At 36.2% G+C, this 24707-nt stretch overlaps 1 protein-coding gene across 1 annotated transcript in view; it reads right to left on the bottom strand.

The window, feature by feature from the left end:
• LOC145992543 (polycystin family receptor for egg jelly-like) overlaps positions 1-24707 on the bottom strand; it is an 87788-nt gene that overhangs the window by 55744 nt on the left and 7337 nt on the right. The window contains exons 3-15 of the mRNA XM_083128896.1: positions 22952-23207; positions 20786-21016; positions 18419-18584; positions 17342-17487; positions 15910-16055; positions 11754-11979; positions 10044-10200; positions 7410-7654; positions 6226-6429; positions 5473-5621; positions 4521-4635; positions 3035-3159; positions 2247-2443 (exon numbers count right to left, since the gene is read on the bottom strand). Coding sequence (XP_082985022.1) covers positions 2247-2443; positions 3035-3159; positions 4521-4635; positions 5473-5621; positions 6226-6429; positions 7410-7654; positions 10044-10200; positions 11754-11979; positions 15910-16055; positions 17342-17487; positions 18419-18584; positions 20786-21016; positions 22952-23207 — 2363 coding nt within the window. The remainder of the gene's footprint in view (positions 1-2246; positions 2444-3034; positions 3160-4520; positions 4636-5472; positions 5622-6225; positions 6430-7409; positions 7655-10043; positions 10201-11753; positions 11980-15909; positions 16056-17341; positions 17488-18418; positions 18585-20785; positions 21017-22951; positions 23208-24707) is intronic.

Below are 24707 nucleotides of genomic sequence, written 5' to 3' on the forward strand. Positions count from 1 at the left end.
GCATCTTACTCTTTTCTTTGAAGATCTTTCCTCCAGTCTCTGTGCCTGCCTTACTATGCCGCAAAGTTTCATAGCCTCGGTTACTGGTTTCTTCAGGTTCAAGCTTTGGCACCTGCCGCACATGTGAGGAAAAATCAACTCATTCGCCAACTCGATAAGGAACAAACGGCGTCTGTGACTGACGCCTGATTGGTAATCAGAATGCTGTGACAAGTAGCATGTGTATGCATTGAGAACGCCTACATTGATTACATTATAGAAGAGAGTTATTGGCCATCGAAGTGTCTTGTGTTCTGCAGGTGTACGTTTGAAGCAGTTTGTCCATGGCGTCTACTCCACTCTTTGTTTGGTTGTAAAACTTTATGATCTGTGTCTTCTTCTTAGAATCATCATCATCAATGTGTATGTCATGATGCATGGTGCTGAGTAGAATGACATTCTTGTTTTTCTTCGGCACGCAGCTTACCAGGGTCTCATTTTCATGGAAGGCGAATTGTGATGTGCAAGGCTGTCTTGTCTTGATATTGGATAGTGCAGGTGGGATTTCACGCTTGTTTTTCTTTACTGTTCCGACAATGGTTACATTTTGTAACAGGAGATCGTTAGCCAAGCCATGACTTGTGAAGAATTGGTCAGTTGTGATATTTCTTCCAAAATTCCGCAGTGTGTAGCACAGTTTCTTCACGACGTTGCTGACGAGGTTCTTTGAACTGGCTCTCCTGGCTGTCGTCCCAAGTAGATTAGACCGTCCTTGGCGTAAAAGTTATCAGCATCGCACAATCAGAAGATCTTGATGCCGTATTTGGCCGGTTTACTTGGTATGTATTGCACGAACATGCATTTCCCACGGAAAGGCACTAACTGTTCATCAGTCGTAAGAAAGACGCCGGGTACCATAATTCTGCGGCAGTTTTTGATATAAAGTGTCCAGATATATCGAAATGCAGCCATGTGATCAGTCTCCTGACGTGCAGCGCCAGTACGTATGTGTCATCAGATCAGAGCAGTCTTCTGATGTCATCAAAACGATTTACTCCAAAGGTTGCTTTGTACTTCGGGTTGGAGAATTAATTGAGAAATAGCTCACGAACAGGAACATCCCAACTTCTCTCAGGTGGCCTCAATGCGTGCCAAATACATCTGCGCATGCGCACTTTGCAGTGAGTCATGGCAGGGTGGGTGGTTGACCTTGAAATGATTTAGTTTAGTTTGGCCATAATTGATCATAATATGTAGGATCAATTTCCCTTTATGAATGTTTTCCTGCTGTTTTTAGGCTGGGGTCAAAATGACCCCACACATGGAAAGGAGGGGTATTGTTAAAAAAACGTTACAAATATAATTTAAAATAAATTGTAAGAAATTTATTTATACATGTTCCTATAGCTGAAGTAGCATGGTAAGATGTCACAGAAAATCAGAATTTTTTATTTAGATTTTATTATAATACCAGGAAATAAACAGACAGTGGGGTCAAAATGACCCCACACATGCATCCGAGGGTTAAGAAAACTTATTTTTCAATGGGGAAAACAAAAAATAAGAAGAAAATTTGAGAAAAATTACTCCTTGGAGAAGTAGCATATACTTGAAACTAGGGGTGTAAGTGCATGTTACTGAAATCTTGGAATTTATATCCTATTCCTATCCCAGCTTCGAGATAAAAATTCCCAACTTTTGGTATCTCAAACCATCAGGAAATTTTTAATAGTTACGTATTAAGCATGCTTAATTTGTGAAGTTTATTGAAAAGGACAAGATTCATTCAGCAATTATGAGAGAGAAATAGCATGTAGAATATAAGATTTTTCCAGTGTCTGGAAATCCTGAACAATGAAAACTTCCAGACTTTATCTGGAATGGCAAACATCTTCCATCCTGAACTCCTGGATATTTTATTTGCTGTCATAATCTCATCCTGACCAAAAATATTCCATCCTGCACATTCTTACTGAAATACATTTGATACTTCTTGGAATCTTAAAAATTCTGTGCTCAAGGTTTCATTTCTAAAACTTTCTTGAACTGAAAATGTGCCATTTGCACATTGTTTGGAAATATTTCCTATAAATTATATTTCCTGTAAATGTGATTGTGTCCTACGTTTCACTTATAGTGTCTCTCAACCACTTCCTTACCTGGCCCCAGCCTTCTTCGATGGCTTCCCAAATATGATAAGAACATGACAAGAAGGCACAAAATCTACTGAATAATAATAGTAATAATAATCTAAAAGGAACGCTCACATCAAAATATCTTCCATTTCAAGAGTGGATGGCTTCTCCCCACTGTAGTATTCCTTGTAAAGAGCCCTCAATACTCTGTCCAATGTCTTGACACCTAGGACTATCGCCACGTCGAGTTCTTGCAAGCGTTTCCCTTCCAACAAGGCATCCAGAGCTTCTAAGGTCTCCCTTACTGAAGGGCCGTCAAGTACAGGCAACTGCAACAATGAAAAGGAGAAGACATTACTGCCACTTTCACAATGTATGAGATTAGCTATCGCCTCTTCCTGCAGTTGATTCAGTACAACGGTAGAAATGTACGGAATAAGCACGTACGCATTTTGCTCAGAGGTTTCGTCAATCTTGAACACTGAGGGAAAAAAACAACATATCACCCTGGTTTTTGACATCCAGCTACATTTGCTGGATCGGAATAAAACAATACCAGTTACATAAAATTAATTCTAATACAGAAAAAAACTACAGAAGAATGTTTCCTAATACACAAGTGAGTATTGCTCAATATATTACAAGTGTGATGACACAAGGTGACTTTTATTAAAGTCATTCCTTAAGTTATTCTCCTATTTATTCCTTGAATTTTCATTATATCATCACTCATCCCCATCTTCGCAAATTAACCAAAAGTGGCACAAGAAGTGAAGTAAAATAAAGCAAATCAATCAAAACCTTGAATTTCAGATGCCTTACAAATTAAGAAACAAGTGTTTCATGACTAAACTGAGAAGTTATGTGAAGTGAAAGTTGACCCATTCTTCATTTCATTTGTGTGCATGTGTTTCCCTTACCTGTGGAAGAAATCGCATAATTTGTTCTCTTATTACATTTAAATCCTGCATCAGAATACTTGTAGAATGCTCAGCCTCGAAGTACATAAGTGAATACATGGTAGCTATAATTCTTTGGGTAACACCTAAAAAACAAATAAGAACTTTTAATGTGTTTCACGGCAGAAATCAACTCCCCCTAACACACACAAATGGTTATCAAGTGTAACAAATATTTGGGTTTCTCATCCTACTATCATATCAAAATACAAATTTCACAACCAGTAATATTCGTATGACCTACGGCACTATAAATTCGTACGGAGAAATTTAAATGGATAAGAAATCAACAATTTATAAACAACTTCAATGAACAGCATGCTTCATTACAAACGGTATCTGGAAATGCTTAAATGCCAGTAAGAGCTTATAATGCACAAGGAGTGAGAATGAGGCCAAGAGGGAGACCAAGATGTCAGTGGAAAGAGCAGATAGTGGAGAAGACCAGAAGGAAATGGAGAGGCTTGACTTTTATGTTGACCCAGCCAGAGGCAGGAAACGGTGAAGAATGAGGATGATGATCTGGAAATTCGATGGCAACAATGAACAGTTAAGCATAGAACTAAAAGTAATGAATAACGATAAGATGATTATCTTTAATTGTCTTGTACAAACTTTATCTGCGAAGTGATACATTGCTGCACTATCCAATGAAATTTCAACATGCATAAGTTTCTTAAAAACAGAAATACAATTATACTGCGAAAAACAAAAATGGATTAAAATGTTTATGTTCAATCTCTAATGGTGTGATAGCCAACTTTCTCAGACTATGGGGGTGAAATGTACAAGGGCTGGAGGAAGTCACTAACTGTTGATTTTTCTAAGTACTGCGGGAGTAACTCACTCGAGACTACAAAATCAATGACATCTTTGCCACAGAAATTAAACAAAATAATTTGAGGGTTGCATGAGAACCCTGGCAGGCTGAAAGCCCTGTAGATGGCCATTCCTGTTCTAATGTATAAGTAGCGAGAAAGGAATGGCAAGAAGAAATGAGACTGGAAAAGTTGACAAACAAAGATTTAAATTCATAATTGGGAAAAGAGAGACGTGGTAGTATATAAATACAGAGAAACTAGTACTCACTTCATTCAGCTTCGCGGATTAAACATATAAATTATTTTCCTGTAGTTTACAGTTGTTACAAGCATAAGAAAACAGTTTTCTGTTGTGACGTTTCAGGAGAACACATGCTCCCTTCATCAGACATTTATTTTCATTTTGACTAAAGATACAGTTACAATAGTTAAGCCTTGTAGAATTATTTTCCTGTAGTTTACGGTTATTACAAGCAAAAGAAAACAGTTTTTTTGTTGTGATGTTTCAGAACACACGCTCCCTTCATCAGACATTTATTTTCATTTTGACTAAAGATACAGTTACAACAATGCAAGCAATGCGTACATACAAGAAAAACATTTAAATGTTAGTAAATCCTACATACCTTGGAAATTTCCACCATACAAAACATGTGCAAAAGGTGATTGGTATCCCCTTGAAAGATACTCTAAATACTCAATTGGAGTTTCAAATCCTTCTTGCTGAACAGGAGGCAAAACCTGATGGAGGAAAAATGCAAGTAATGCAATTACAATGGTAAATTTGTCTACAAATGCAAGTCTTAAACTGTTAACAGCTCAATTTACATGATAGGTTGCATCTGACTGTAATCTTAAATATAGAATAAATCTTGCCTTTGAAGGGATTACCTTACTATTACTTGACCTGCAACAATAACATACATGCAAATCATTACAGTTATGTTACAGCAAACTGTTTTACTTTAAACAAATATGTTCCAACACCAATAGCTTTTAGACTCACTGTAAATACATTGAGTGATATAGTCAGTGGCAGCAGAGTCTATGAGCTGTAGCCTTGAATAACAAGGATATGGGAAATTGCAAAAATAGTCAATAAGTGTCTTCTTTTGTAGTTGCTTTCTGTTCTTACAAAATTACAATACAGTAATTATGGCTAACTATGCAGAATGGAAAATAACCAATTCACTCTTCTTGATCTGTGAAAGAATCTCAGGTAGTCAATGCCAATATTTAAGACCACTGATCCCATGTTCAAATCCCAGTACAATGGAGACTGTTGTGTCACTAACAGGACATGGCATGTGAAGAGTTTCGTAAGGAACTGTGCATTGCAAATGAATTGTCATTAGAAAAGTAGAGCAATGAGTGAACCTTTTCAGGGTTTCTCAGAGAGACAATAGATCGATTAGATACATGATTTTCTCTATGCAAGGTAGCATCCATAGCCTGACTGCTAATAAGGGTAGCTTAATTATCTCTTAAGATAGCCTATTTACCCTTAGGCAAATAAATTAGTAAGATACCGAGATGCACCATTGTAGAACAGCACACAAAAATATAAGTGAGTCTCACCGTAACATTCATATAAATTTGCGTGTAGATACCAAGAGAATTTGTTATGAGAACTCGAACTCTTGTTAAATACTTGATCTCAGGAAGCCCCGGAGATAAGATTAAGCCATCCATTTCACCATACATGTTGTGACCAACAAGGGTGCCAGCTGGAAGAAATCAACCACAAATAAGCTTTCACTAAACTGAGATTAGAATACAATAAGTTCTAAAAATGTCTGAGTACAAATATCATTAAATTTTCATATCAATACTTCTTTAATATTTGTACATGCATGAGGAGACACTTTATATATTACAAGAATTGAATGAAAACCTTAAAAGACCAATAAAAAGTGACGGGCAGACTGTATACAGCTCAAATTTAAATGAAGTATCATCGGTTACAAAACTACCTCAAGGGTGCACACTAATCAAGTGAGCTTCAAAACGCCATTTCAGTTATTTTAAAGATGGCGACTCCTCCTGTACACACTTGCAGCAGTGAAGAGGAGGAAGATTTCTTGCCCTCCGTCAGCCTAAAACTTACAGAAATTTCTTGGCAAATGAGCAGATGGGTGGAAAGGCCTTCGCAGTGGTTCATAAGTGACTTATTCTTCTTAAGGTATGCAGGCACTAACTCAAAGTTGAAAATATGTGTAGATCCACAATAGGTCTGCTAAAATGCAGCAAACTTGCACAACCCTACATACAGAAATCTACTACATAACAAAAACAAATTAAGGTTTTCAATTGATTCTCCCTTGTACTAACTTGCAGTGGTGTCAAAACTCAGAAACTGATACACTTCATAAAGCAACGGCTGCTCCTCCCCTACGAAGTCATGGCAGTTTATTCTGAACTGTGTCGTGAGGCTGGATCCTTCCAGTGGCTCAATGTTGCACGATCCGTCTGTTGGCGGGCTGCCAGTCACGACAATTAATGAAGCCAATCTCTGGGGTTTGTTGTCCAATTCACCTGTCAGAAAAAAAAATATTAAGTGGAAAATTCATCATTGAAAAATAAATACAACAAATATAATTGCGATAAGTATTATAAACTAAAGCAGATATTTTTCTGATGATCGGAGTATAAAAAACGCCAACTGATATTTCCCGAACATTCTGGGAATTGAGACTCATTTTTCAATACTTCTATTGAAAAAAAATATTTAGTGGGGATGGGACAGATGAACCTGTACTCTATCGGAATGGGCCAATATAGGCATGTCGGTAAAAGGTAAAAAGGTAAAGTGATCCCCTGTGCATAGCACTACGCCATGAAGGCGTATAGGGGGTGTGGGGGTAACGCCCCACACTTTCTTGATCTGGTCGTGAGTGGGGGTGATGTGATCAGCATCACGCCCCTGACCGCCTTTACCCCCCAGGGTTTCCCCCAGGTACCCATGTTATTCGATGCTGGGTGGGTGCCGGAGCCGCTTCCATCGTTAGAAAAGTCGGTAAAACTATTATTTCAATTATTTTACCAATCCAATATATCTATAAATATATTATTATTTAGAGCAAAATTCTGAAATTTCCTTATTAATTTTATGGATATCTCCAGCCATACTTTTTAAAAAGTAAATGTCTAAATATGCAACTTTTTTGCACTGCAGTGACATGGAAACAAACATTTATTAAGAATGTCAATGAACCATTCAGGTTCTTCAAGCACCATTTGGAATTTTAAATCAGATTGGTAGAATATTGGTAAAAATTATATCGTACTTTATCGGTATCAGTCAAAATTTTATATCAACCCTTCTGTATTACTTAGGAATCTAATTGCCGTTATTGTAATGTACAATTGCAGCTTTCCTGGCAAAAAAAAAAAAAAAAAAACTTGGGGATACATGGCAAACACCTATAACTGCTCTAAACTGTATCAGAAGGAATGATTTCTAATGGTACTGTCTCAGCTCCAAATGAAATGTCTTATTTAAAATGACCACTTACTTGCAAACTCAAAAGTGTAGCTGATTCCTTCCTCCAGTACATTCTCGTAAACAAGTATTTCATTACTAGGTAGATATGGCTCATACAAAGTGTCTCCATTTTCATCCACAAGGTTAAGCAATACTTTATCCTGATACACGAACCACCGGTAGCCTCGGAGTTCAGACTTCTCGCAATACACACATTCTGCTCTCAAATGCAAAATCTCTGCTGGACTAGGCCTTTCTTTGCAGTTTCTCAAGCATCTGGAGACAATAGATTGGTATCAAAAACTTTGAGAAGACTCAGCATTCTTGCGGGGTTGACAGGATCATTGTAGTAAATTTGATTCTAACACCACATTAGTGCAATTGCTAGTGGTCTTACAAAATGTGCCAACATACAACTGGCTGCCGAATGAATTACAAGTTATGGATGTTATTATATACATATAGGGTGGATGAAAGGAAAGCCAGAAGAGTTAATATAAAAATGAGGGGAATAGGAAACACTTGACGAACAGTAGAAATCTAAAAATATTCATGGCTGCATCTTCAGATCTAGGTAAAAGAAGGCAGAAACAGATACAAGCGTTGGACCTGGAAGTTCGATACATCCACATCAAGGAAAAGTTTGACATGGAGAAACCTGGTTCCAGGCTTCAAACAGTGGGCTAATGGAAGACATTGATTGATTGATTTCTATATTATAGGCAGATCAGTACATAGGCTATTCTAGCCCATCGCACAATACGGGGAAATGCCCTCCTGAAACAAAACTGAGGAGAGGATCCTAAGCAGATAATAAAATATGTCTGTTAAAAGATCCCTCAATCAATACTTAAAATGAATAAAAGTCACAGATTCCTTAACAAGAACTAAACTTAATGTAACAGAAAACATCAAGAGACTTTGTGAAAACAATGATGAATTTGAATTACCTGATGATATTTGGGATTCATAATTTAAAAAAATCTGAAATAAAAATAAAACAGACTGCTTTTTTCACAGTTAAGTTGCTATATTACAACAATGTAACATTGACAACATCCATTATATAACAGATTCTTTTTGTTTAAAAAATTACTAACCATTGTTATAACTGTATCTTTAGTCAAAATGAAAATAAATGTCTGATGAAAGGAGCGTGTGTTCTCCTGAAACGTCACAAAGAAAAACTGTTTTCTTATGCTTGGAATAACCGTAAACTACAGGAAAATAAGAACTAAACCTATACTGTCTCTGAGGATACAATTGTCATACCCTAGTTGAAAGCTGAGGCTGTAAAGGGACACTCAGCACAAATGAGGACAACACGACCCCACAAAGGATTGCACTGGCTGTGGGTCCAGGAGCCAAAGCCTCGTTGGATGCAAGACTGCAGTTACCGAAGTGTACTACTTGCAAGTCAGGTTGACTTTTTTGTGCCTTCTCAGGTCATCCCTTACATGCTCCGTAATGTAAGAGGAAAGGGAGGGTTGGGAATGAGAAGTGGAGATGGGAATTGGTTTCAATTCTGTGTGGCCTTATTCAGGCCAGGTGTGTGATGGTGTTTATGACTGATAGGTAGACCCTATGCCAGCATTTTCACACAGATCCCTCCTTCCTTTCTAATATATATATGGCAACCCAAAACTCCGACCTCACTGTCGCCACCCACACCAACAACATAACACTACCTTTAACAAATGTTTCCATGTGGCTATTATCCATTTATTACCCACAGACACCTCCTGCAGACGATGGGAAAGGGCCCCACATATCAGGCAAGCATGCCTCTATACCCCCAGACTAAAGCTAGCCACCCAATGATCACCCCCCCCCCCCTTTCCTTTTCCTTTCCAAACTTCATCAACCATGCAGTAAACAGTGGGCAAAGTACTTTTCTTGGGCCAGTAACCTATCACTTCTTTCTGCCTATGCTGCTGCACCAACGCCATCTGTGTTACTTCTTCTGTAAACATGAGGCAAAATATTGAACTTTTCTTTCTGTGTTTCGGAAGTTTTTACTGTCTCCTACTTATATATTTTTGGTTAATAGAAGGAAACAGTACACATATCACTCAAAATGAACAACTATATTTCGCAGCCTAGCTGCATGTTCGCATAAAGATGACATCATACTGCAGTGTAGCCAGACAATGGGAGAATATAGCAACAGGTGTTAAACAACAAAGGCACTTTCACCAATATTTGACTGTTGGTTCGATGGTGAATGGGTGGGATGGTTACTGAGCCACTAGCTTCAGTCCGGTGGCTTTGGTAGCATGCGTAACTAATATGTAGGATTTTCCTCGGCATTTCTGAAAGGATGTGTACGTTGATAGTTGGTGGTTAATTTCTACTTGAAACAGTGTTAGTGTGGCTGTTGGTGTTGGTGTCAATGGAGAAATTGGGAATTTCGGGGGGGGGGGTGAGGTTTAGCCCAGGTAAAAGCCACCATGGGTTGAATATATAATGCAGGAAAACATAAAATGGGGGTTCTACTGTATATGATTAGCAAGAATTAACACAAAATTATCAGCTAAACAATTACTGCTACAAACTACAAACAACATTAAGATTGAAAGTACTTCAAAGTGTAAAGAAATCGGAGAAAAATGTATCGTTTCTACTATTTTTCTGAGCAAGCTGAAAAATGCTTAAATTAGCCTACATTATTCTGACAACTGGAACATCTTCATCCACAACCTCAACCACTTGAACGGCAGTCGATGGTTCCAAGTTGCGGTCTTCTGCATCTCTGACCACCACTTCAAACTCGTAGGTGACGTGGTTCTCCAAAGCCCTTGAAGGAACTCTATGAATAACTCCTGAAAAATAGCAAATACTAATAAAAGTTAGCATGAGATACTTATTTATAATGAAAAAAGTATTTTAAAAACTTGGGTTCAGGGGAAAATGTAAGCTTTTTCACAGCTTCTTGCGACTGTCTAGGCTAGAGGTCTATGATAATATTTTGTTATATTATTTTATTTTATATTTTGAATGTAACTGAATTTAAACCATCATTTAAACTTTCCTATTGGTTCTATTTAACACCAGGGTGTCTACAATTTCGCAAAAACAAAATTCCCTGACTTTCCAGACCAAGAACCAAAAGTTTCCCAACGATAAGAAAGTCACTACATTTTAGTTAACACTACACTTAGAATCCCATTAAAACAACTTTTTAGAATATTCACTTCACATATAAGAGTTATAACAGGGTGGCCACTCTACAACCATGATAAAATTTTAAAGTATAATTCCTGGTTTTCAAGGCATACATTCGAAAAATGTAAGGGTCTAGAACATGTTTTGTCTATTTTAACCTCACGTATTACTGCGTCTCCCCCCAACCCCAGAAATATACGTGAACAATGTAAAGGATCTGTGAGATTCAAATATATCCAAAAAATCTACTTCAATTCAATTAAAGGGTGTTTATGTATTTAAAATATTTAATTTAATTGCGGACTTTACATTTCCCATTTCACATATTATTCAGACTCAAAATACATCTTCAAACACAAGTCACAAATGTTATGGGATATACTAATTTACGAAAAATTGTTAATTGTACAAGAATTTCAAACTCAAATTTAACTAATCAACTTCAAGATATCTTATCTTGCAATAATCTTCCATCTGTCTGATTGTTCTGTAAACAACACTAACAAAGCAAACAGATTAAGAGAATTCTGTTTTATTTTCGACGCAGCTTTCTTCTCTTTCCTCGATAACAATAAAAACTAAACTCTGAAAAACTTGCCTCAGAGCATTTATAAATATGTATAAATTGAAATAGGGTCTAGATTAACAAAATTTGCAATTTTTCACATCTACGGAGAAAAATTCACGCATAATTCCCAGAATTCAAGGAATTCCCAGTGAGTAGCTACACTGGATAATGGCAGAATTGACTTATGAATATCAAAGAATTGTTTTCTTGAAAAAATTCATAACAATTATAGCATACATAATGTACAATTATAGTAATATTTAGCAATCAAAAAATCTGTATTAATTCTATTATCTACCAAAAACAGCCCAAAAATTGCAACAAAAAAGTGCCACATTCCAATAGTCACTTACTGTAGTACATTTATACATGAAACTCGTTCGCAACGTGACCTTATTCTAGAGTAATTAATGTACAATTTCTACTGTAACTACGTTACGCTACATATAGTATAAAATAGTTTGTTTACAAAAAAAATTTAAACTTATTCCATGACCTTTTCTTCTTTGCTCAAAAGCCTACGTTTAGTGCACTGCAACAAAAACATTGATTTTTTCAGAAACACAGTAAATTTCCCTGACTATTCCAGGTTTTCCAGACTGGAAGACACCTTGCAATTCTTACTTGTCTCTTCATCCTTACCTTCCCAAATCTCTGGGTTTGACCTGTCGTGGCAGTAACTTTTGTATGCCTTGAACGTGGTGCGTGAGCATGACCAGGAGTACAGGATGTTCTTCCTCAAGGAAGGGTTGTTTGGGTTGTGGGACCCAGAGGCATTCAGCACGAGCAGCCTATTCCAATTGGCCTGGATGGTGTCTCCTCCAAGCAGCCTGGCTCGTAAAGGTTTCTTAGCTATCTGCAGCCAATACTAAGCAGGAAAACGAAAATTAAAAATCACACATACTCACAGATTACTACTATTTATTTAATTGAAAACCAGTTACAAGAATAGACCTGATTAGTGAGCCAATGATTGCAAATCTGTAAATTCAATTAAAATTGTTAACAATCTCACATTTATAAAAATAAGAAGTAACATATGGCAAGGCAATTAATAGCACACTTGTGTTTCACGCAACCCAAACTTTGAAAATGTATATCCTGAAAACCGTAAGAGATATTTACACCAGGTTTTCTACATTAGAAAGCTGCATGCATCGAGATATTTTTCAATACTTAGCATTATCAGTTTACTCCATATAGAAAATTATATAAATTAATAACTTGCCAAATATAGAGTTAAAAATTTTCAAAAATGCCACTTTTAAGTGGAAAAAGTATGCAAGAAATTATCGAATGCTCATAATTAGACGTCTGATGACTGATGTCACGTAAATATGTCCTTTGTGACCAATGTTGATCATGTGCAGCATTTGATGGATTTATCACTGGCGATTATATGGGCAAGTGAAAAAGTGCCATTTTAGAAGCATATCACCTTAGCTGGCAACACTAGCAGGTCGAAATTTTGTCAGTAGATGCAAGCAACATGTGACTAAACATTGGCCGTACAATTACATGAGAAATCATAAATCTTAATTTTGCACCGAAATTGGACTCTTGAGAGGATTCTGCGCTACCCTGACTTCTCCTCACCTATGCCCCGTGGCTTGTCGACCGCTGAACCAGCACCACGTGATGGTATTTAACATGCCAAAACTAATACCGATTTTTCAGTTCTTTTCTTTCATTTTGTTCATTAATATTCATATTATGATTTGATGACATATTAAATAAAAAATAATACTAGATTGATTGAGTTGGTGTTTTAAGTCCACTGTATGCACAGTAAGGCTAATCGAGACTGGACCTACAGTTTAAAGTGGGATTCGAACCACTATGTGCCTCCACCGTTAAATACTACATTTTTTTTAGTTCTTCAATGTTATTGAAATTGGGCTACGGTATCATATGTAATGCAAACATAGGTTGAAAGTTTCTAGAAATCATGACAAAAGACCACTCTTTGACGATGCATTACACGTGTTCCCGCATTTTGAAGAAAAACAAAGAAAGAGAAAAGGAATGTGCAGTTTGGACAAAATCGGGACATCTACTCACCACATTTATGATTCATTCTTGCAGTTTCAAAACGATGTGTGGCAGATGCCATTCAATTGCCAGGTGCACACAATTATACATTTAAAAGTGATATTTAGGTGCAAAATTAAGATTTATGATTTCTCAAGTAATTGTACGGCCAATATTTAGGCACATGTTGCTTGCATCTATTGACAAAATTTCGACCTGCTAGTGTTGCCAGCTAAGATGATATGCTTCTAAAATGGCACTTTTTGACTTGTCCATATAATCGCCAGTGATAAATCCATCAAATGCTGCACGTGATCAACATTGGTCACAAATGACATATTGACGTGACATTAGTCATCAGACGTCTAATTATGACCATTCGATAATTTCTTACATACTTTTTCCAACAAAAAGTGGCATTCTGGAAAATTTTTAACGCTATCTTCGGCAAGTTATTAATTTATGTAATTTTCTGTATGCAGTAAACTGATAACGTTAAGCATTGAAAATATCTCAATGCATGAGGCTGGGTTGCATGACTTTTGAAACACTCTGCATAATGGTATATCTTCCAACGCATCATTTGTTAATCTGTGAAAATGCCAATAATGTTGTCCATCAGATATTTTCATCAGGGTGTCAAACAAATAAATCCAAAATTCTTGACTTCATGACTTTTTCTCGACTTTCTTTTCTTAACCTTTATTTATTCGACCCCTACTTAGGTAAAGTTGCAAATTAGCAATTAAGAAAATAAATATTTATTTAATGAAAAACCTCTATTAAAGGGTCAGTTAAGATGAAAACTGAAGCTGTATTGAACAAAAGAATTACTCTTGCTTTTTCTCTTAATGCATCCTGTAGTGCATTTGGCAGACTAGCGATGCTCTGGTGTCTGGACTCAAGGCCAGTATAATCTTGTGGGGCTTGTGTTGTCGTCCCTAAATGTTTGTGATTGTCCCTTCGGCATCTTATCTCACCACCATTCATCCTCATCTTCACGATTAGCTAAAAGAGGCAGAAAAGTGAAGTAAATTAAACTAAATCAATCAATCAGTCATTGTGACAGCAAAAAATCTCGACCACATGTATAATTTCTTGACCTTTTATCGACTTCTTGGCCTACTTGTTGATTTCTTTACATTTTCTTGACTTTCATGACTTTCTTGACTGGTAGACCCCCTGTATATAAATAGTTTTTAATTTTCCTCCAAAACTCTCTCATTTTGTTATTTTTATGACAACGCCTGTGCACTATTTTTAAAGTTAATGTCTTAATATGAAGTTTCAACTAAGATGATAATGTATAAAAATTAGGTTCGCATGAAATAATTGCATTGGATTTCATATTAGTATATTACGAGGTATTTCAAGGCTGTTGAGTGTTCCAGTTAGTTCATTGAGTAACCGTAACTAGTTACTTTTTGAAATAAGTAACTGTTACTCAGTTACTTTCATGAGTAATGAAATTAACAGTTACCTAGGGAGAAATTTTACTTTACATTCTTGCACTAAATGAAGAAACTACAAGTAATCACCTTAAAAATTTTTATTAACATTTTGAAGAAAACAATCATTCATGTATCTAAAATTTTCAGTGGGTACAGGGGTTCACTCACTAAAATAATTAATTGCATCTAACAAAGTATATTTCTTACTCGTTATGAGCATGTGTTTGTCATATTGTATTTTCTCAAGTGTAGGGGTATATCAAAATATTTGGCCTATATATTTTCATATTTAATCATCATCATCATCCTTCGCCATTCCCTGCCTCTGGCTTGGTCAGCATAGAAGTCAAGCCTCTCCATTTTTTCCTGGTCTTCCACCACTCCTCTCTCTTTCCACTGTGTTCCAATCTTGTTCTCTTCTCCTAACACTCTCCACTATCTGCTCCTTCCACCGACAGCTTGGTCTCTCCCTTGGCCTTATTCCCACTCCTTGTGCATTATAAGCTCCTACTGGTAGTCTTTCTGCACCCATCCTCTTCATGTGTCCGAACCATCTCATCTGTGCCTGATGTATCCTGTTCTGAAGCTTCACCACCCCACTGTCTGTCAGATCTCATTCCTTATTCTATCCCTTCTAGTCTTCCCCAATATACTCCTTAAAAATGTCATCTCCACTGCCTGCATCTTTCTTTTGTCTCTCTCCGTCATTGTCCAAGTCTCTGCTCCATGCGTAATTATTGGCACATAGTATCTTTTGTATTTTACCTTCTTGCATTTCATAGGTACATCCCTGTTCCATATTAATCTTCGAATGCTTTGATATAGTCCACCACTCATTTGCACTCTTCTGTATACCTCTATTCTTCCACTTCTCTCAATAATATTTAAATACATGAGGTTAAATAATAATGGATAGAAAATCATTAGTGTAAAAAGAAAAATTTGTGCATATTGTATGAGCTATAAAGTATCCATTATAGTAAGTTCCAGTTATGTTTTAAAGTAAAAGTAACTAGAAACAAATGACTTTCTCTGTAATGTAAATGTATCTTAATTTATAAATCTGTGACTTTTCAGATTATCTACTGGTATTTTTAATCAATGTTTGATGGTATTTGAAAAAAAAAAGAGCATAATTATGTGTTTCTTATATTCCCAGAATGTGAACTTTAAGAGAGTATTTGAAAAATAATTGAAAAACAAGTTCAAATTCTGCACTAACTAGCTCTATGTTGCTGTTAGCCTATTTCTAAATTCTGGTGGTACTGGAAATATAAATACTACAAGCAATGAAGATACAAATAACCTATACTTACAATGCTAAAATTGCTGACAATCTCAGGGTAGATCAGATTAACAGTTAACACAACTGCATAAAATCCATCAGGCAGGCTGAAGTGGGGGAACTCAATGTAGGACTTGTTTGTCTCTGTTACTTCATCCAGTCCAAAACTATTGTCACCTTTAAAAAAAAAATGGGAGACATTTGTTTCTAACAATTTCTACAAAGAGTATTTTTTGAAATGTGCACTTTTGTGAAACTATTCATTAAAAATTATTCATTTGCATAAATATTGCTATATTTACATTACCATATTACTTACAAAATATACCGGTATATTATAGCGTTAGCCACACATGGAACTAATTTTAGAAACATTCTAAAATGGTAAATATTGCATTTGCAAAAGAAATGGACTCTATAATTTACTTTATTCTAATTTCAAATGTAAAGATAAAGTTCCCCGTACATGCAGCACCATGCCATGAAGGCACATTTAGAGGATGTGGAGGCAGGGTCCCACACATTCTCGATGTCGGCCATTTTGGGGATGATGTAATCAGCAACATGCTCCAGCCACCTTTGCTCCCCCGGTACCCATTGATTTAAGCCTGGGTGAGCTCCAGAACCCCTTTATGCAGGAACGAGGCTGGAAAAAAATCCAACCTTGGACCACGCACCCCGGGAATCGAACGTGGGTCTCCCACGTGGCAGTCAGAAGCCCTACCAACTAGAATACATACATGACTAGGTTTGAGTCAGTACCGATCCATATTAGTGATGTCATTTCGAAGTTCATCAGCAATATCAGCTCATACTTAACCAGTTTCCCGATATCCTACACCTGATATGTCATTTTCATCATTTCAGAGCCCCCGTTGCGTAAAAATATTGGATGCTCATGTTACATTACAACTATCTTGTGTGTGAATTACAGATCGGACAAATGAGTACACTAGCTGTGTTTGAGAAGAAATTGATACAATTGCGAATTTTACTAATCCAATATATCTAAAAATAGCCTGTAATTTAGAAAACAATTTCAGCAGTTGGTTACTATTTTTATGTGTCTCTTGCACTCACCTGTTTACATATGTCTCTTACAGAGGTTAATGAACCACTTATTTTCTTTAAGGAACATTTGCAATTTTATAACAGACGCGGAGAATCTTGGTTATCAGTATTATTAAGTTACAGATTTCCATTTAACCAATATTAGTTAACTTTTCAGATGATTGGAAGATTGGGTGGTATGGCTGCAATGCAATGTTTATCATCTATTCTATAGCCTTATCAGTACCATGGAATGAATAACTTTAAAATGCTCCAAAATTCAGGTATTAGTTTTAAGTTTTCTTTAAAGTCCGCTTTATGCTCACACAATTCAGCTGTTAGTATTAGTAAAAATTGGTAAGAGTATCTTACAGAATATAATTCAAGACTATTTTTTACAGGTAGCCACTTACTTGTTATTCTGGGTTCATTTTCAGATGTTTTGTAGAATGACCATTCATAACTATATTCAGGAAATTGACAGTTTGTGGTTGTTGTAGATGTCAATATTACATGGCTCTTTCTCAAATACTTTGTAGCATTTCTTGGGTCTCTGGCACTGAAAAGAAAGATATATATTAATATAGGAGAAATTGAATCATATACTTGCATGCCTATAACATGTACCTTAAAGTTGAGAAAGTTGTTTATTTCCACCAGTTTCTAATAATTTTTAATTGGATATTACATCGAGTACGTTTTGATTGTAAACTGTCACTGATTTGGTTTAGTCTCCTTCTCTTTTCTGCAATTTTTGGCAAATCGCAAAGATAAGGATGAGTGATGACACTGATGAAGGTAGACTCCCATAGAACATCCATGTCCAGGCTGGAAATCGAATCCAGGACACCTGACATAGTAAGTAGCATGTTATGGTAACCACTCTGCCATGGATGTCGGCTGCTTTATAAACTGCGCAAAAAGTCACAATGTGCATTGTCTGAATTTTTGGGTCAGTCCTGGCTCATGTTCAGAAAGGAAATGAATAAATCTTATACTACTACAGCAGATTAATCATGATCATGGGGTGGATCCAGTGTGCCAGTTGTATGAAAAATTAGGAAAAGGGTGGTGGAGTTGTCTTTGCAGTGCTGTTCCGTGGGATTATTATATTTCATTATTTATAGAGACCAACAGAAAAGCTTGCCGAGTATAATGGATAATTGTGAAAATGCATGGTGAGTGCCTTATAGGCTGTACTCCTCCTAGGGACTCTGTGCCACTGGTGAATATTTTGCAGGTTTCCTGTAAAAAAAAAAAAGGGGAAGAAACAGACTGGACATGTGTAACATTTGCACATCTTTTTTGAGCAAATTCCACAATTGGCTTGCTTTAGATATGCTTTGAATTCCCCATATCGCATACAAACAACGTATCATACTGGATTACGAAATTATTCAGTTTCTTTATTACTCTGAAAATTGCACTTAATATAAATGTACAAGTTCTCAATACACATAATTTATTAATTTTGCTTAAATATATCACACCTGTTTGTTATTGATGAAATCAAATTACAGGAATCTGCTAAATAAACAACACGGATCTGGTAAACTGCTGAAAACACAAGTTCTTCCCAATTTGTATACATTATGGATATGTTGAAAACTCTTCCAACAGAGTATGTATGATTAAACTGATAAATGTAACCATCACCTAAAAATAATAAAATAAATGAAAACAAATATTATAAAAAAAATTATAAAAAACATTAATGATATTTTTCTTTTCAGTTCAACAATTTTACCATTATGTCTTCATTGGCCAACATGGACACAGTACCTATCAATCTCTCTCATCTCTAAAAATATTATTACATGGAGATTTGAAGTAGCTGATAAATCTTACATTTTGTAATAAAACTTAAAAACTGCATTTTACAATATAAAACCACAAACAATAGGCAAAATCATTTTAATTCAAGTTGGCTACACATCAGGTTTGGGAAAAAAATTCATGCTGGAGACCTGAAATGCGATTAATCAAAATTTATTATTATTTTCAGTATTGATCCAGTTGGTAAAACATTAGACTGAAAGAAGCCTAGGTTTGAATCTCTAGCAGGAATTTTACTATTAATATCCCTGAAAAAATAGCTGTTGGACTCAACTTGCCTCTCATCTCAAGTACCTGGAGGTGAACTCTTTCCAGGGAGAGGGACGACCATTGTATTTCTTGCGTGATGTTTGTACATTTTTGTTTGTTGGAATTTTTAATTCTTGCTGAAGGGTTGGCAGGAGTAATTTTAGATGCCAGTTCAGGTTATTTTCCAGAAGCCTATAAGAGGAAGGTGGGAAAGGGATTGACAGAATTTTAGCAGAATACTGCAAGGTGAGAAAAAGGTACGTATCTTTCATTAGGGGAGACCATGGGAAAGGTTTTTGCAACCTTTTCGGGTTCAGGAAATACTATAAAATATCAATGACCCAAGAGCGATAGAGTTGCTTCTTTAACACACACACTTGTTCATCATATTATTCCAGTGAGCTAATTCATATGGGAAGCAGGACACACACACACCTTTCAGCCACCTTTTTTTGGTACTACAGCGATATTCTTTTTTTCCTCATACTAGTCCTTGGCTAGTCTGGTAAGGTAAGAGGTAAAAGGGTTCCTTCTGAGATGGGAAAACCCCTTTACTTAGAAGCATATGTAATTACAGAATAAACCATACATTATCTTCAACCATTCTGGGGTTATGTTAAAAGTTTGATTGGAAAAACTTATCTACAGCCTTAAGTTGTTAATTTTCCACAATTTTCAAAGAACTTTTTTGCACTTAACTCAACCTAGGGGTTCGTTTCATTCTTGCTGGTGTAGTTGAAGGGAAAAGGTGAAGAATCAGTGGACGTAGAAGTTCACAGTACACAGTAAAATTACAAATACACCATTACAAACATAGTTAAGCTGATAACGATACTAATTTTTGGCTACAGAACATTTCCTTAACATTATCCAATAACCAATATTTGCATGGTTTTTTAGTAATGCCATGGAACTACAGTGATACTTGTGATGGCTCCAAACCATACGAAGAGGTTTGAAGAATATTTGTTGATCTTCTCCATTTCAGAGATTGTTATTCAGAAGTTACAAGGAAGGATGTAGATTACTTTTTTGATTCAGAAGTTACAAGGACGGATGTAGATTACTATTTTCGAAGTGAAGCAGAACCCATTTCTGGCTATTGCATTTTCTTTGACAGATGTAAGATTGATCGATTGATTGATTGAAATATAACATGTATTTCAAAAATATTCAAAAAACACAAAAATTGGTACTTACGTTTTATGAGTATGTTATTTACAAAACGACGTTTTGAGAATCTACTGTTCTCTTCTTCAGGTCCAGCGAGGAAACATTCTGGGGTTACTACGGGTATTGAAATGACGCGGGCCAATTTTAAACTTTTTAAAATTGTTCCATGTTGAAATACGTGTGTTAGATGGAAAGTATCTTTCAACTTAAGGGACTGTTTATTTGTACTGGAATATAGAGGCCACAATAGTTTTAGGCATAGTTTTTCGTAGTCGAAGTTTTGGACCTGAAGAAGAGAACAGTAGATTCTTGAAACGTCGTTTTGTATATAACATACTCATAAAACGTAAGTACCAATTTTTGTGTTTTTGGAATATTTTTAAAATATGTGTTACCGGTATATTGCTATTGTGAGTAATTCGCACATTCATAATTAGTACAATTGATTGAGTTTGTGTTTTAAGTCCATTTTATGCACAGCAAGGCTAATCGGGACTGGACCTACAGTTTAAAGTGGGATCCGAACCTCTACGTGCCTCCACTGGGTATCGAACCTGGGAGACAGATGGAAGAATGTGAATGGTGGCCAAACCACTAACCTGCAACCTCATCTATCACGGGAAACCTGAAATTTCTGAGCTCCATCAGATTTCCACTCCTCCGAAAGATGTGGGTAGAATACCTTTTCCCGTCATCCATGTCTACCAACAACCGGGGCATCAATCCCACCTGCTTCGCATAGAAGGCAAACATCAAGTTCCTTCCCACATAGGACAATGGGTAGAAGGCGAAGTGTGGCTTCTCGAGCGTTCCCATGTATTTTGGTTTACCTAAAAAGTGACGAAAGCAACCGTACAGAGCTTTGAACTTAGAATGAAAATTATGAATATCGAAGACAGTGATTGCCATTTCGCTAAGTGTGGAATTCTACGCTCTAATGAAAAAGGGAGAATGACCGTAAAGATATGTAGGTATTAACTGAAGGGCTCGCGTGTAAAACATGGTAAGTGACATTTTGGTATTTTTTTTAGTTACAAAGTAAAATGTGCCATCCTTCAATTTTCGAGTGAAATTGCCAGATCATACAATTTGGGTTGGACTCAGTGAAGCCTTCTGAAATTGGTAAACATTACACGAAAACAATTTATCTACAATAGCTTCTAATAATCTTCTTATTAATTAACTCAGAAATGACCAAAATGCCACATGTGATACACTACACACAAGCCCTTCAATTGTATTTAGGATTGAGGGTCAAGAAATTCAGATTTCCAATTAACTGGAATCAGTTTTGAAAGTAGTAGATAATCTGGATGTCTCATACCTGCTCTAAGGTTTCAATTATATCTGAATCTAGCTATTTTTAAATCATATCAGTAAAATTTACAGTTTTTGCTATGCTGAAGTGATACTGACAAATCAGGAAAATCAGTGGCGTATTCTCCCATGTTAACTGGTATATTGCCGGTAAACCAATTTTTTTTTTCATGTACATAGAAATTGCTGGAAAATTTAAAATTGACTTCTGTTTTTGTTTTACTTGCATGCCTGCATTGGTGTTTTATTTCTATTATATCCAATTAATACAAATAAACATACACAATAAATACAAATTGTGGCGGTAAACCAGGTCAAATTTTCAGAATATGCCTTTGGCCTTTGGGGTGTACCTCTTACCTTACATGTCATGAGTATTTAAAAATTGCAGAAGGTAGCAAACTTCATGAATAACAGTAACAAAATGTACCAGTAATAGTCAGTTTATTTTTATTAAAAAAAATAATTTTATATAACTTCCAGGATTTGCATTCAAAGTTTTAACATGCCAGCAGTACAATTATTAATTTTCACAACTTAATATTGAGTTAATAATTGAAAGTTAACTAAGAGAGTAAATGTACAGTGGGATCCATAAGTATTGCTCAGCAAATTGTCCATGACTATTTTCGTTGGTTTTATCTCCATCCTACGTGTTCTTAAGGACTGAGTTTTTACGTCTACTGGTTCAGAGGTTGTAATAAGACAGTTTGGTGTTTCGTGTCGGTTCTTGAAGCTCTCATTGCATAAAACAAAGGAAGTAAATGTGGTGATGGACAATTTGCTTAGTAATAGTCATGGATCCCACTGTACAAGGGACAGTAAAATGAAAACCTTAAAAGTGTGATAAAAATTATAAGATTGACTATGTATTGCTGAAATTTACAAGATATATTAAATGTTATGTCATAACACGAGCGTCAAAATGCCATTTGTGTCATTCTAAAGATGCACCAATGAAGAGGAGTGGTTTCCTGCTCTCTAGTGTTCTTAAACTGAGAGAAATTCTGTGGCAAATGAAAATTCAATATATCTATGCATGCTTACCACACCAGCAAGGTTATGAATGGAGGAGGAAATTCGACGATGACATCGGGCAGATGGGTGGATAGGCCTTTGCAGTGGCTCATAAGTGACTGCACATGCTTCCCAGACATTCTTATTCTTGTGGTATGCAGACACTAAATCAATACTAGAAAATATATGTGGATCAGCAATAGGTCTGTGCTAAAATGCAGCAAACTTGTGAAACCCTATGCACAGAAATCTACTAGATGAAAAAACAAGATCAAATTAAGGTTTTAATTTGATTATCCCTCGTATTATATGAAACTGTATTTCATTGGTTGGGAACAAATTCAGAAATGCAGTCTTGGAATTCAAATCCAGAGAGAAAGGGCTCTCCCTCCACCCCATTCAATTGAAACAACTGTTTGTTAGAAACTTACTTATGTTGCATGTGATGCCCATGTAAGACGAGGGACACTTGCAGGTGTAGCTTCCAAATGTTGATTCGCATCCCAGTCCTTCCCTGCAAGGACCTGACTCGCAGTAGTTGAAGGCCAGCCTGCAGTGCTTCCCTCCAAAGTGCAGCAGACACTCGCACACCTGTTCTCCTTGCTCGTTGAAGATGCAGATGCCACCATTTTCACACACTTTACTGCATTCTTCGTTGCTTCGTTTCGTTCTGTTGGACATTTTTAGCTGAAAAGTTCACAATACAATATAAGCACTTTGCTATGTATGTTTTGCAAAGAATATAATTATAGTCACCTCGTCAATTATAAAGGTTCATTGCCAGTGGCTAAAGCAATGTTTCACACGTCATGATTAATCTCCACAAGAGAAATAAAGTAAGCATAAAGACAATAAAAAAAACTATACTCTTATCTCTGGTATTTGTGGAACAATGCCGCACAAAAAAGGAAGAGAAGGAAGGGAGAAATTGACTGAAGCAGTTGCTTTCCCTCCCTCCATGCAATCCCGTTCCCTCTCACATATTGGTGGAGCCACCTCCCGTCACTACTTGTTCAGACTTGTTTTCATTCACTTGCTCCAGAAATTTCCGGCACAGAGTATAAACTAGTAAAAGAGATTCAAATATTCTACTTGATTTTTTTTTTATTTGTTTTGTTCTGTTCGACATTTTTTTTAACATTATAATCAGTCTTTGAGCAACCTTCCTAGCTGATATTTACTATAAACCAGGGGTGCCCACAAAGGGGTTTCAAGACGTGCATTTTTGAGGGGGGACAAATTTTTTTTACCAATTCTATATACAGTATCTTCACACAAAAATTGGGGGGGGGGTCGTTTTATTTCATTGACTTGTTATTGATTTTTTTTATGGTTATTATGTACGGTTTTTCTACCTACCTGTGGGTGATCGTGGTTGAAATGAAGAACCACTTCTTATGCCTTTAGAATCGTTTTGGTTGGAGGAAGGGGGGGGGGAGCATGCTGTTCGCGTTATAGCAAGGTTAGTGAAGCAGACAAACTGCTAAGAATAAGGTTCAGTACACTAACAATGACAGTGAGCCTGAGCAGTTTTGTACGTTTTATGTTACCAAACATGCAAATGTTCCACAAATTTTGTCTGACCAAAATAATCTGAGTAAATAATTCGACCCAAAAGGGGGGACGGGCGAATGTTCTACATTTTTGGGGGGGAGTGCATCATAGGCCTTGGGGGGATGGGCACCCCTGCTATAAACTACTGGTTTTTCTGTTATATGAGATAAACAATACAAAGCTTGTTCAAAAAATATTTTTATTGAGAACTGTCTACTCTACATACATAGAATTCACAGTTAGCAAAGGTACATCTTTCAGCTACACATCATCAAAATAATATCAATTATGGCTATTTTAAAGATAGTTTTAAAACAGGTTTTAAAAACATGCGGAATTCAGGAACACGTAAACTCTAGGCTCCATTCAATTTATTTACACTCTTTTTAAACAGTTTTTACTTCCTCATGCAGATTTCAGAAATCATACACCAAGTGAGGTAATTGTAGTACTGTGGTTTCAATTGTTTTGGACGGGGAGATAACAGTAAAAAACAATATTGATCTACTAAAAATGAGATTCATTGAATTTGTTTGATTTGAGGTGGGGTTACAATTCCGATCAAAACATTTAGGTGGGTGCTGTACCCCTTCTTAAAAAAATTGGGGGTTTAATGCAAACACTAGCAACAAT

The sequence above is a fragment of the Lepisma saccharinum genome, chromosome 9 (assembly GCF_977018435.1).
Source record: "Lepisma saccharinum chromosome 9, izLepSacc3.1, whole genome shotgun sequence".
NCBI lineage: Eukaryota > Metazoa > Arthropoda > Insecta > Zygentoma > Lepismatidae > Lepisma > Lepisma saccharinum.